At 41.7% G+C, this 15038-nt stretch overlaps 1 protein-coding gene across 4 annotated transcripts in view; it reads right to left on the bottom strand.

The window, feature by feature from the left end:
• LOC311255651 (roundabout homolog 2) overlaps positions 1 to 10002 on the bottom strand; it is a 57306-nt gene extending 47304 nt beyond the window's left edge. For all 4 annotated transcript variants that reach the window (XM_084350290.1, XM_084350289.1, XM_084350291.1 and 1 more), the window contains exon 1: positions 9430 to 10002. In XM_084350290.1, the coding sequence (XP_084206416.1) occupies positions 9430 to 9484 (55 nt within the window). In that variant the 5' untranslated portion in view covers positions 9485 to 10002. The remainder of the gene's footprint in view (positions 1 to 9429) is intronic.
• Between the last annotated feature and the right edge of the window lie 5036 nt (positions 10003 to 15038).

The raw sequence follows: 15038 nt of genomic DNA, 5'->3' as shown, positions 1-15038 counted from the left end.
ATATTATAATGGACTTTCCTTTAGATTACATTCCAACACATCTGTACTGTATCTGTATTGACACATCTGCTTGAAATTTTTTGCAGCCCAGCGGCGTCCCGCTGCTGGAGCGTGTTTTTAAGGCACGCAATGATTCACTGTCTCAATCTCCGCCTCATGTAATACAGTTACATCACTCTGAACTCTCCCTCTTCTATCCTAACTGGATTTTACCACAAAAACAAACACCGCGAGTCAGCTGACCTCGTCGAAGATTACTCCAGCAGTTTAATGCTAGAGTACCATGAAGCTTGTATACTTGGAAAAAAAAAAAAAGATGTAATCCATGAAGCAAAGTCCAAAAGGTCTGGTACGAAAACCGAGGAAATGATGTTGAACAACTCTCGATTGTTGCCTGTTAAATTCCCCCCCGTCACTGAGTCACAGTGGCATCATCAGGGTTATTTCATCAGACAAACACGATTGCTAATGTTAAACAGCAATTTTTGGTAAGAGACAGAACCTTGGCTCGAGATCTGATCCTCTGACTCTATAAAGACGGCACATCTCTTGAAAAGCATCATCAAATTAAATGTTTTTGTTTATAGATTGACTCTCGGCTTTTTGTAATAGCACACAACGATCAGACTAAAAAGAAAATTAACTTCAGCATTCATTTCAATTCAATTCAATTCAAAAACTTTATTTGTCCCCGGGGGGCAATTCAAGGTAAGGCACGTGGAGCATTTGTACACAACATTTCAGTATCAGGGTATTCAATAGCCGCAGACTTTTGCAACTTGCTGCACATAATATTGGATGAATGGATTAAGCTCAGGTTATACTGAAGGTTAATATAAAACAAAATCTCCTTTAAAAGCAAAAAATTAAATTTTTTTGCCGTTCAGGGGCCGCAAAACAAGCTGCAGACACAACATTCGCTCTGTTTGCATCTGCCAAGAGACTCTGAAGCTTGAAGAACTTTTTAAATGTTTTATAGAAGCAAAAAAACGGAAAAACAAGTCAGGCACGTTTCCATCAACTGGTTTGGAGCAAAGAAACTAGGCCATGCAAAGAATCATAGCCTAGTTTTGAACAAGTAGAGGTCGCAAACCAGAAACAAAACAAGAAAACCAGTCGCCTCAAGGAGGGAATGTAGGAATTAATCTGACAAGACACAACAGCGAAAACAGCTGATCGATCTTGTGAGTGTCGTGCTATAGCCCAAACATGTCCATAACCCTGTTATCGCCTTGAATAGACAGTTTACACATCCATCAGTAATGGAGCAGCATTAACGTTTCTTTAGCGTCGTGTTTGTGTCCACCTCAAACATTCACTACTTTTTTACGCTCTGTTTTTGGTCTCCACCACCTCCCGAGGGAAATATCTTGCTTCCCAGGCTCCTCGATGTTCACCAGCTAATGGCTAAACGTGTCTGTCTGTTGTCCGTGCAGTGAGCGTTTCCTTGTTTCTTATGCAGAACACAGCTGCCTTCTGTGGCAGGAAACGAGGCAGGAGAGAGCGGTGAAATAGGGCCGAAACAGTAAAGTTGTGCGCCATAAAAACCAAAACGATGAACAGAAAGGAGCTTCGATGACACGTCCGTAGTTAACATGAAAAAGTGCAGCTTTAATGTTTGTTTTAATGCAAGCTAAGAGGAACAGTCATTCCTCTGAGGGACTTTTATAGCTCATGTTTTTAATAATATATATATGATTGTTTTAATTTGTGTGGCTGTGTGAGTGTGCAATATTTGTTTTGTGATATATTATCCACAAATATTGTCTTGTTGTGATCTTGCATATGTGTTATTTGCATCTTTAATTCCCTGAATAAAGAAGGTTTATCTAAACCAGGAGGTATGAAATCCTTTGTAGATTTGTGGGAGGATGTATTTTCTTGCTAATCGCTGTGTAATCCTCCACTGGTTTCAACTTCACGTACATTTAATCTCTTAGTTCTTTATCTCTTATAGTCTTTGATTACTCTGATCACTTCCTTTATATGGTGCCCAAACTTTCCAAAGAAAACTGAAAGAGCACTTTATGTTCGGGGCTTTTTTTTGGCTCTGACAGACATTTTGCATTCATACGCGCAGAACTGCAGGCTAAATGGTTGCCTCATCGTTCAAACCACCCAATAAAACCATCAATCTGCCATTAACAACACCATTAACCATTAAAGACTGGTCTTTTTCATCCTTTAATTATATACATTTAGAGCAGCTGTCTGGCTCTCTGTTTTCATGAGATCCAGCCGTTCTTTTGCGCGGTGTGTCAGTCCCGGTTGCTCTCAGTTGGTTTTAACGTCACCGTGACAAATTCTTCTGTATTAATTTTATTGGAAAATATATAAATGGGGATAATAAATGAGAGTTAATGAGCACTTATACAACCACAACCATCATGCGACAGGATCAATGCAGCGCCGTTCTGATGTATTACAGGAAAAATAGTCCTGTCTGATGAGAAAAAGAACAGCAAACAGCTTCAGGTGGCCAAAGTGACAAGCAACAACCCGCTCCTGAGACAAGTGTGCAATCAGAGAAAAGTCTACGCCACCTTGAGCATGACAGCAACACATTTTCTTTGTGAGAAGGAATATTTTCACAGTAATGTTCGCTCCATGACAGGAAGATTGTGGTGCTGCGGTTGAAAGCACCTTCCAGCCAAAAAGAAAGTCTGTCAGCCCCGCCTGTGACACGGAAAAATAAACGTCACGGGCGATAATGGGGACGCCTGTGAAGGTGCGTTTTTAGTCGGATCATAAACACGGGCCATTAGAGCCCGCAGTGGGTCCTCAGAGATATCCAAGTGACTTGATTTGTGTGAAAAACATTAATCTGAGGCATCCTGGTGTGAAATCACTTTCAGATTTACAAGTAGGAAGGACATCGTCTAGTCGTGTAGTTGAGTTTTAGGACAAATTACACAAACACGGGAAAAGATGTTTCACAAAAAGCTGCTTCAGTTCATTGAAGCTGTTTTTATGATCCACAAAATTCAGAGCTTTGATCGATAGGGTGTATATATTTCAATTTACTATACATTCACCTTTATGAAAGTCTAATTTTTGGATAGATCGGAGTCACGTCTGGCTGCTTTAAGTGGTTTCCCAGCAGCAAATGAAACACAAAAACAACAGATGAGTTTAAAAGAAAAACAACAGGAGATAACAACTCGACAATCCCATGTTTTTCAGCAAACAGGCGCTAAAATGCACGGCTCCACACGTGTGTTGATCCAAACCGCTCGTATCGAATGTTTATCACAAATACACACATCATCTTTGTGTCACAGGTTCGCCCACAAATCAATCCAGCCCCTTTAAACACGCCTTAACTCCTCCGAACCTCACAGACCTTCAGCGCGAGGGGCAAAGCAGAACTCGATAATCCATAAGAGTGAATGGCAGTCAACCTTGAGCTGTCATCCAATGTGCAGGAGCTTTGTGAATGAGCGCGTGCCGGCCTAATGCAAGGTTGTCGCTCCCTGGTACACTCTCAAGGCTGTACTGTGTTCAGATGAATGTGTCAGGGGGAGCGGCGGAGGTGCTTTTCACGGAGAAACAGTAAATTTAGCAGCACTGCTCATTTGATCCGCGGTGACATTGAAGCTGATAATTTTTTTGCGATACAGTCCAATATTTATGGATATTAAATGCCATACAGTACGTGTCGATCTCCTCCTCGACAGCTTGCTCGTGTTAGTCTTCTGAGTGAGGGGTTTTCTGTTTTTGAATGATTTTAAATTGTTGTGATAAGTCTAAAGACTATAAGCTACACTGTGTAATATGGGACTGACCTGTAAAAGTTAGGAGGCATTATTATGTGACGTGAAAATAATATCGAGCTGGAGGAGCTCAGCATGCTGTGTGTTACATTAACAGCTAATGAATTTAAATCTACAATAATTGATTTTTTTTGGCCACTTGGGTGCAGCATACACGCGGTGCGAAAAACAACATTAACATATAATCCATTTTTAAATTGATATGGCACTTGTTAGCAAGCAGTTATTTATTAACAGCCGGGAGCTATGGAGAAACATTATTATGGATTTGGAGTTGTGTTTGTGGTCAAATGATGAATGTAAATCAAGCACGGTCTCCGCTATGTTCACCAGCTACTTAGCAGGTTATGTTCTCACCTGTGTACATTTGTTTTTTGATTGATAACTTTTGGTTCGGATCCGAATAAAGGGACGGATCTGGGAATGTTTCCTAGCTTTCTTTAACATTGGCAGATAAGCCATATTTCCAGCCGTTTTATTGCCGATAAAAGAACCGATTTGTCAGTTGAAATTGTAGGTAGAGCTTTGTTTTCAAGGAAGCTTCAAGATTGTATGTGGTCAATGTAGTTTAAAACAGAATGGGTGTTTTTGTTTTGTTTGTCACAGGAAGTCGGACCATCTCAATCCATGAGCGCTGGTCAACAGGTATCTTAAGCCGAACCATGATGCTTTTCTGACCCTAACCAAGTGGTTATTGTGCCTAAACATAAGCACAAGCGTTGTGACAAGAGAGAAATAGAAAATTCGACGTACTTGGCTAACATTTATTCTGATGATCGGGTTGTTTATCAGCATTTTAATTCATTTTTACAGGAATAGTGTCTGGATCTCGATGAAAATAATCAAGCGTATTTAGGTGGCTGGTATCTGCTGTATGAGTGAGTAAGAGAGGGGACCGTTGGGCCTTGGTGGAGGTATGCGCTCTACTGAGTGCCATTCTAGTTGCTAACTGTGTCTGTTTGGCTGTTGGCGCTGAGCAGCCACCTGCTGTGGCCAAAAAACAATGCTGGAAGTAAAGAGTGTGAATCAAAACAGTGAGCAGAAACTGGCTATGACGCTCTATAAAGCCGAGGAGAGCTGCAGATACAGGTGGTAACTCTATGTAGCTTCATTACTACCAGCAACCTCTCGCTTATTACCATTTGATACATCACCTTTAAATAGAGAATATGCAACATTTCCAAATTAAAATGTCTAAAAAGTTGTGTAATCACAGTATCTCAAATGTTTTCAACAATGTTCAAACCCAGAGAAATATGTAACGAAAGTAAACAAATGTGACTAAAAGTAATGTGAATAAAACTTTAAAACATTATCTCCTCTGTTAACTTTTCCGTCTGAGTAATATATATATAGAATATTTCATCAGCAATGTCGGTTGTTTAACAGTATAGAAAAACAGCTCCTGTGATCCCACGCTACATATGTCTAATGCTTTGTTCGTGGCAGAAAGAACACACCGTGCATTTAAAATAATATCAATTATAGCCGCTTTAATTGGTACGCTTACCCACAGTCTTTGATTGGCAGCCTGTACATTATACTGTATGCATGGGGCCATTTGTGTGAACGTCACCTGAGGTCTGAAGTGCATGATTTCATGAGTAAAGTGAGTACAAGTGATGGGCTGCGTGGGATTTTTTGTTGTCTTGTCAGCTGTATTAATAAAAATTAGAGCTACAAACTCAACTCATTATGATCTCATCATGTGTGTACAGATGAGTGGTTGATTTGTTGATTGTAGTAATTGTCATGATTGTGTCTTCTTCTGTGAGAATCTCTCCATTTATTCACAGAACAAATAGAAAAAAAAAAACAGAAATCCAGAGAACGCAAGCAGTCAAACGAAAGTCTATTAGTGCCGCACGCAGCTCTGATAGACAAGCCATCACATTGGCCCTAATTGCAAACTCAGACACGCCCACATGTTTGCTCGTGGCGTCTCCTGCATTTCTGCCTCATCGAACACCCAGAGTTATCGGGGTAAGAGCTGAGGGGGTGATCAAGATCACGTCCCGCAAACCCTGTTGACTCGGGCTATGTTTGACGTTTCTTGGCTCGTAGCTGCGGCGTTGCGTAACGAGGGGGGGGCTTTCATTAATTAGTATTTCTAAATAGTAACCTCGCATCCTCCCCAGGGGCACAAGTGTACTGCTGTCACACTAATGTGTGAAAACAACAAATCCTCAGAGGGGGCGTCTCTGTTTTGCTTCAGATCTTGGTGCCCTTAAGCGACAGCTAGGCTCGGAGCGAAAAACACATACAGGAACCTGGACCCGTCTGAGCTCACAGCGTGATATCTGGAGACAAACACGACTATCTACCTGTTTGGCACACTGCTCAGAGACTAACTTTTTCATGCGAGTTGAACTGAGACAGGAGCAGACGGCTGGCAGCTTGTCTGTGGGGCTGGTGGCTGTCTGCTGAGATTTCCTTGTCTTTTTCAATTTCAATTCATTTACATACTTAAAAAGGCCAAAAACATTCAAGGAGTTCTTGTGACTTTGCCAAGTAATCTCTGCGGGAGTGCGATAACGTGCCACGGCAAACTAAATTTCAAAGCAGCGGCGTCAGGTTTGAGTTTCTCCTGGCGGCAGTCTGGGCGTTTTTGAGCCCTTTGTTTGGCAACTGTCCTCCTCACCAGAAATCTAATCCCTAAATGATGTCATCGGCGACTGTACCAGAAGTGGGACACCGTCAACATCCGGCAACATGACTCAAGCCTGCGGCGCATAGTGGTTTCATCATCCACGGCCACCTCATCAAGAAGGGCTGTGAGAGGCTTTAGTCAGCCTTGAGCCATATTTGTCACCGAGTAATGAGCAGGAGGACAGAGTGGACACAAATCACCAGCTAAGGGTTGTTTAGCATCAATTAGTTCCACAGCCAGCACGCAAACAGCTGAGTGTGAATGCAGCTCCAGATAACTGAGATTTCAATGAGAGGTATTAGGGTCCACACTGACGGTGTCTTAATTGAGATTTGGTTTCTGTGTGTGTGTGTGTGTGAGGAGGGGCTGCTGTGTGAAATCGAATGCAATTTGTGAAGGACGCTGTTGTTGTATTTGTTTTCAATCACACACGAGGAGAAACACAAAACCCCCCAGCACGCATCTTAACATCATCGGAGACGTTATTGGCCGGACACACCAACACAGACAGAACATATCTCGCTACAGCCGACACATTTTTTTACATAAAAACAACAGAATGATATCTTCCAGTGTGGCATTTGTCTCAACACAGCTCCCGCAGAGCTTATTAGACCTGTTTGAATCCTTCTTCTCTCGAGTATTTTTATGAAAATACACACCGCCCCTGCGGGAACGTGCAGTTTGATGGAGGTGGGAATGAGAGGAAATACCCACTCAAGATTAATGGATGAAAGCAGATGGTGTGGGTGTTGAAAAGTGCCTTTAATGTTGAGAGGTGGCACCAGTTTATAACGATGAAGCAGAGCCAGCTGAGAGAGGCGTTGCTGGGGCCACAGAGCTCAGGGTTTACAGTTTAATTATAATATTGAGGAGGGTGTAAATTAGAGTGACTAGACTAATAAATTGACCAGTTTCTGACTTACTGATAGTGTATATTTTAGCCAATCAAGACAATTACAGTCCTGGGATTTAAACGACATGCTTATTGTTGTTAAGAAACAGTAGAAACAAGAGACTGTCAGCACTCGCTTCAATCAGTAAATGTATATTAACATTTAAAAGGTATCACTCCTACTGACGATCATCGCCTGACTCTGCAGTTCCCTTTCGCTCTACAAAGCATTGTAGCATCTTTCAGCTCATTGTTTTGATTTTAGGGACTGCAACTACTGCTTTGGTTCAGGTGCTCGTATCCGTGACGTTTTCAGCAGCAGGACAGACCAAAGTTTTCATTAAAAAGAAATCTCTGAAAACTAACTGTACGCTTCCTGTTCTGCACCAGACAGCAGACAAACAAAGTTAACAACTATCTAGCAAACATAGCTTAGTAGCATTTAGCTGCTAAAGTGCACAAAGGAGTTGGTGTAGACCAAAGACAGCTAAAAGGAGATGGATGCATCTCGTAGTGGCCAAACCGTGGAATTATATCATTATTACATGATGAACTTGGGTCCAAAAATACTTTTTCCCATAAGCTAACATTGTGAAAGAAGCTCCTGTAAAATGGTGGATAAATGTTTTTGAGCATCACAACCCCTGCAAAATACCTCGTTTCACTGTCAGAAGAGTCATTTGGTCCAATAAAATTTTGAAAGTCTAGAAGAGTTGCACTATTAAATTATTTTTTCCTCATTCAAGTTAGCCGGGCGGTGAACCAGAGATTAGCTCTATGGGCCCCACAATGTGGAGTCTTTGCAGAAGACAGTCGAGTCATTTTTGCTTCATGCGCCACTGAGCCGCTTTCATAGAAATAAATGGGACTTCGTCTCCAGTGGCTGTGTCCAGGTATAATCATAACGTCCACGCAAAATCATGTCGGAGGGGTGAGACCTGTACCTGTAGACGCAATTTCCTTTCTTGTAAAACATTCGAAAAGCCGCCTTCATTGTGTTTACTTGCAATAAGTCCTCCTCTGGCGCATTAATGCTAGCAGCTCTGAATTTGCAGTAAAGCATGAATTGATCCACCAGCAGGACGAGACTTGTGCCCTGACAGCTCGTACTTCACTGACTAAAACATTGCTCCACAGCACCACTAGTGGTCGAAAACTCAACAGGGCACCTTTAAGGGATAATAATGCTCTGTATGTATATTTATTAATGCAAGCAAATATATGGTTTTCAGATTTCTGAATTCTCAGCCAGGCTCTGATTTAAAATATGACTGTAGTTTGAAGCATCAGTGAAGATTTCCTCTGATTCATTCTCATTTTGCTAAAAGATTAAAACCGAAACACACAATTCAGGCATTTATGATCAAATGCAATATATTGTAAAAAGATAAAACATCTGCACTCTCATGAATTGTTTTCTGAGCCCTGCTTTTATTTAGGGTTTGGATTAAGGCTCATGAATATAAGCTGTTATAAGAGCAATGGTTAAAAAAGGGGGGAAAAAATTAATCTCTATCTCTAAAGGTAATCAAAATGAGCTTTTAAAATCATTTTTTAATCATATATGTGTGTGTGTGTCATCAGAAGCAGTTATTTCGGGGTGGAGTGGAGGCTCAGACTCAGACTCTGACACTGTCACTGAGAGTTTTTGTGCCCACAGCTGCACTAAAAGTGAGAGTTAAATGGTTTCACTTTGGAGCTCCTCTCGACCTCCCCTGCTGCCTAATGGCCTCCCTCAGTGCTCAGGAGGGTGGAGGGTGGAGGGGGGTGGGGGACACTTTGAGAAAACGTGCATCTTCTTGGCATTCACCCCTGGTATTTAAATATTGCAAATGAATGCGTGTGTGACATTTGCTTTCATAATTCATATCGTGTTGAGGAGGACGCGCTCGGTTCCCACAGCTGTCTCGGAAAACGTGTTTGAAATGCAGCTAAACACAACATTTACATCCATCTGGAGGGACAGAAAACACGATAAGACGAGGCGAGGCAGTCACACCATATGGGCTCTGATTGTGTGTGTGTGTGTGTGTGTGTGTGTGTGTGTGCAGGCAGAGAAACAGGAAACACACATCTGCGTAATGATATAAATATTGTTGTTGTTTTTTTACCTGATGCGATGGTGATGAATGAGACAGCCACAAGAAGTAAATGTCCAAAGTTCATCTCCACTCTCTCCAGGTGTCAGATCCTCTGCAGCTTCTTGACACTCAGTCAAATTAAAGCCTCCACTCTTTAAATGAGTCCAGATCTGACTGAAGCTGCGCCTCTTCGGAGCTTGAGCCTCAGCTGGAATATTTCAAGCGAGTAAAATCATCCCAGAGAAACTTTGATATCACTCCCAGAAAGCCATGCCAGCAGCAGGGTGATGATGATCAGCAGCAGCAGCAGCAGCAGCGGCAGCACCGCCCCGGAGAAACCTAATAACAAAACTCAGCAGCGGCACTTCTTCATCCCCGCATGGTCGCACACACTTCTTTCTTTCTAAGGTAACCCCTTCAGCTGCTGAAATTATGTGTAAAAAATTAGGTTTAACTATTTTTATCTCTGTCATAAATAAAACAATCCCCCTCTCTCTGCTGAGGTCGGGACGGCGGCGGGTTGCGGCCGCAGTTGGAGCGAGACTGACGCGCTGCACATGCCGAGCGGAGCTGCGCTGCGCACTCCCTGCTATCCGCACCAAATCCTCAGCGAGCTCCAGGAGTCAGTGTTTTAAAGGGACAGGCACGACTTCTGCCTCCTGCATGTGCGTAATCTCCAGCTATACGAGTGCTCACAATACCGTGAGATGTATGGAAGTCCATTTCCGCCGGATAAAGACAAGAAAGACAGAAAACTAAGCAGATATTAAATACTAAAATATAGCCTATATAGTATTCCATAGTAGTTATTTTATGAATAAAGAAAATTATGAGATAAAACGCCAAAATTCTGAAATAAAAAGTCATAGTTATTAAATAAAGTCATAATTATGGAATAAAAAGTCAACATTTTCAAAATTATGAACTAAAAAGTCATAGAAACGAATACAAAATTGAAATTATTAGAAAAATATATATAATTATGAGATAAAAAGTCAAAATTATGAAATAAAAAGTCATAGTTATGAGATAGAAAGTCAAAATTTTAGATAAAAAGTTAAAATTATGTGACGAAAAGTTGCTTTTTTCCTTATAATTTCGACTTTTTGAATGAAGGCTCAGTTTTTCATTCATTTTTTGTCGTTAACTGGTGGAAATGAGCTTCTATAGATTAGATAAAACTTACAATATTTTCTGGTCATTCTGTGTTGGCATAATTATTGAAGTTAAAGGTGTTAAACAAAGGCTAAGGTTTAAGTTTCAGGTCGTGAACAATGATTTAAGGTTTAAGGTTTGGAAATTTAATCTTTAGTGTGAGTTAAACTAAATAAGAATAACCCCGACAAAGGTAAAAAGATTCCCAATGAGGTCGGCTCCAATTAAATTTGATGCAGATGTTTTAATGAGCCTTGGGTCTGGGCTGTTTGTTTCCAACATCTGAGGTATCAAAACATCAAATGTTATACAAAACTATTTTAATAAGTTTTCCCCCAATTTTGACTTCAACTTAGTGCTGTTTTTGGCTGTTTTTGGTGTTGAGGGGTCGCAAGTATCATTTTTTAGTTCGATAAACCACGATGGCTGGAAACCTCAAGTCGGGTTAGAGGTCAAGACTTTGTGTTTAAGTTCTTTTTTTTTTGTTTGTTTTTTTAAATCCAGGTTAAAGATGCTCTGTGGACCTTGTTGTGCTGGAAGCCGGTCGTTAGTTTCTATTAGCGTACTCCATCTCTAAACTAACATTAGCTGCTGTTGCTCGCTGTTAGCAGAGCGGAGAGAGGCTCTGAGACGAGCACTCGAGAACATGCATAAAGTTACATCCTTTGGACTGTTGCAGAAAATCCCACCCGAGTCCTTCACAGCAGAAATCCACAGTCCAGCAGCATTTAACAACTTATCGTCCACAGGCAACCGAGAGAGTCGGGGGAGGGTCTAGTTTTTTCACGTCACTTTTCAATCTTCTCACATACTAAATAGCATCATGATGTAAAACAATTATGTAATTATAAAATCCAAGGCATAAAGGGAACAAAAGAGCAAACAAAAAAGCAAGCTGCCTAAAAAACAAAAATCAATGAATAAACAACAATAAATCGACTAGCGACAATGACAACACGCACACACTGTATCTAAAAAGTTCACGTTGTTAGGGTTGTTTTGTTTTTAGCAATAGCGACGCTACTTCTTAAAAATACTGGAAATTATTGAGTCTGAATGCACAGTAAGTTGGATCATGGTAAATGGACTGCACTTATAGGCCTATAGGGCTTTTCTTTTATCTGAAGCACTTACACTAATGGCAGCTAGCTTCCATACAAAGTGCAGGAGGAATTTATTATCGTGTGAAGCTACTTTTGTTGCTTGACCATATTCAAAATATAGACCAGGAGTAGTTTCACTGAGGACAACAGTATATTCTTTAATGCGTAAATACAGCAACACAACACGTCTTGTGTATTTAAAACCTTGTAACACTTGTAACACTGCTCATGTATCACTCCTAAATGGTCTCTTCTCCTAACCGCATGCTGTCGGACATCAATAGCACAAAATATGCAACAAATTACAGGACAGAAGTGGTGATTATTCCACATGCTCGCCTGTAAAACAAGTATTGTTCTTCCTAATGAAAGATGTCCGTCTGTACAAGAGGCACATCTGTCATTTTTCGTGCCGCATAAATAAACCCGAGAGCTCTAAAACGCTGACGACTGCTGATTGTTTATCAATAATCAACAACCTCAGCAGCTCAGTGTTGTCACCGGTGTCACTATCGTCACTGCTGCTGATGATAATGATGATGGAGAGTGTTGACTGTGGTCGTCCTCGGCGCTCCACGTCTTTGCAGTCCTGCTCTTTTTAGCCTCCACCCTCTGATTTATTAAGCAGCTGTTGTTTCACCCACTCCTCCGCAATCTGGCCCCGCTGGAGCCTCTGGTGCCCGGCTGGGAGTTGTGGAGACGCACAGCTCTCCTGGGGGTGATGAGCTCTGTTCCACTCACTGCCCCTCCTCCAGCTCAGACCAGACCGGTTCCTCGGTGCCGTACCTCCACCTCATTGTCTCCGTGTCAGGCCGCGAGCGCACAACATGATGGAGAGTGACTTTTGGACGGTCAGATGCCTGCTCCCCTTTGTCCCTGTTGAATGGGACTGGAAATTGGGCAACAGAAGAGGAGTCCAGATGTCTGTCGTAAGGCGTGACACAAAGAGGGGCCCACAATGGCTTCAGCCTCAGCCTCAGTGGAAGTGTGTAGCTTATTAAGGGCCACAAAGGCTAAACGGGCATTAAATGGAGGCATCTCAATGGGAGAGTCTTGGAGGTGTCAGATGGGAAGAGTGTTCTCACTTTAAACTAAAAGATAGAAGTCATATGATACTCTGATTTCACTTTATGTGGCTGTGCTCGTCTGCTTTGATGTAGGAATCCTCCATTCGATGTTTTTTTATGCTTTTTAATGAACTGATTTTAACACAATTGCTTTTTTTTTCAGATCTCTTTAACCCAGTTCTCTATTTCTTCATACGTTTCAAAAAGGAACCGTAACTTTCTTCTTTGAACTGTTTCTCTCCTCTTTTAAAATTAGATTTTGAGTGTGAGTTATCTCAACTCTAACTGATGCTGGTCTTAAATAATCAATCAAATCTCCACACAGTTTGAGGACAGGAAACCCAGCATGTTTAAGATTGAATTAAAGGAGCAGTCGATCCAAGTCTAGTTTTGGAGCATCATGCAAAGAAGAGCCCAGTCTTTATATTCATCTAGAAAACACAATGTTAAAGGAGTAGTTTGACTTTTTGGGGGGACGTATGGCAACAAGTGCTCCAAATTAAATGAGTTTTTTCATGCCCTTTATGGCAGGACATGTAGAGGCATTGACCTCAGAGATCAAATAATTTGTGTCTACCCTTTATTATATACTTAATTAAATGTTTTTCTGTGTTGTGTTCTCACATTATCCCAAATGTTTCCAACAATGCTCAAACCAGACAAACCTGTAGTTTATGTTCAAGGTAAGTTTCCATTGGTCGTCTGTTGTTATTCTATTTTTAAGACATGAGTGATAAAGGGAAGTCGGACAGAAATTACAAACTGTGCGTTCAAGGTTTGGTTAGGGTGAGAGGACGATCATGATTTGGACTAAAATAAGGCCATAGTTCAGCTTCATTGTTTTGTTGACTCATCCCATTCGTCACTTGAACATAAACATACTGATGTTGTCTGGGCCCCTCGCTGAATCGACTGACGGTTTCTGTATTTACTTTCTCACCATGAATTAGACGAGAAGATTGATTATCGCTCCATTAGATACACAATTGTCACCAGGAGACAGTTAGCTTAGCTTAGCATAAAGACTGGAAACAGAGGGAAAAAGCCAAAACATGACAACATCCACTACGTAAGCTCAACAAATTAACAAATATACGTCTTATATGTTTTATTTCATACAACAACCTAAGAGTGACACCACATTTTGGTTATAGAAGGGTTTATGTGCTGGACTATTTCTTGTCTGGGAGCAGGTTTTTTTCTCTCCAGTCTGACAGAGATATCGATCTTCTCATCCCACTCTCGGCAAGAAGCAAATAAGCGCATCCCTCCAAATGTCAGAGTATTCCTGAAAGGATATGTGTTTGTAAAACACGTGGACACCAGAGCTCTTTCACAAACAATCCACACAGATTAGACTTTTGTTCTCCTCTTTGTATTTTCCCTGTGAGTTTTAGCTCAGCAGGATTTAAGGTGACACCTTTTCCCCGCTTGCTGTAGGTAGCTGTGTGTGTTTCTGTGTGTGTTGACAGTACTGGGAGGTACAGATGGTGGGATGTGGCAGTCTGTCTGTCTGCAGTGAAGAATGTGAGATTCAGCTGTCGGCCTCTGGCCCCCCGGCTCTGACCTTATGTGTCTCTGATCGCCGTCTGGCTCCATCTCATTATGTCAAACTCCATATTGCTTCACTCTCGTAGGGCAGCAGCAACAATAACATGACAAAAAAAACCTCCCAAATATCTATTAAAAAAAAGGCAGTGATATGAGCTGACATGCCCTAATTGAGCTCCTGTTAGCTCTTTACATGGCAGAGGGTCTCGGCTGTTGACCTGCGAAGATACCTCGTCGGCAGATTTCGGGGCTTTTGTTTCCCTGTGGTGTTTGTGTGTGAGCCTGTGTGTGTGAGAGCGAGAGCAAAAGACCTTCAGCTAGCCAGGAGGGCTCGAGAGTTTATTTATAGGCTGTGTGTCACAGCAGCGCAGGGCCAACAGCAGCAAGTCATTTACATCCAATGCACCAGAATGCGAAGGTAAGCAGCTCCTATCGCTGCAACATTTGGCTTAAAGGCTCAGCTTTTTTTTTTTCTTCATGTCTCGGGAGCCGTGCCAGCAGAGGGAGCAATATATGGCAACACTTTGTGATGCTCTTAAATGGCAGTGTCACATTGTCTAAGAGTTCATTGTAGTGAGCTGTGCACGGAGCTGGAAGAGCCCTGGAGGAGCCCTGACTCCTGCTGCATCTGATAAGCCGTTATAATGAGCCTGTAAAAAGGCTGCTAACAGTACAGTACACTGTGTGATAAATGTTACTGCTCCTCTCAACTCGGCCAAAGTGTAGGTTTGAGTTTGTAAAGTAGTCCAAGTGCTGCTTTCGA

The sequence above is a fragment of the Pagrus pagrus genome, assembly GCF_965226575.1.
Source record: "Pagrus pagrus genome assembly, chromosome: 4".
In the NCBI taxonomy this organism is placed as follows: domain Eukaryota; kingdom Metazoa; phylum Chordata; class Actinopteri; order Spariformes; family Sparidae; genus Pagrus; species Pagrus pagrus.
This window is presented reverse-complemented; position numbering and strand designations above follow the sequence as displayed.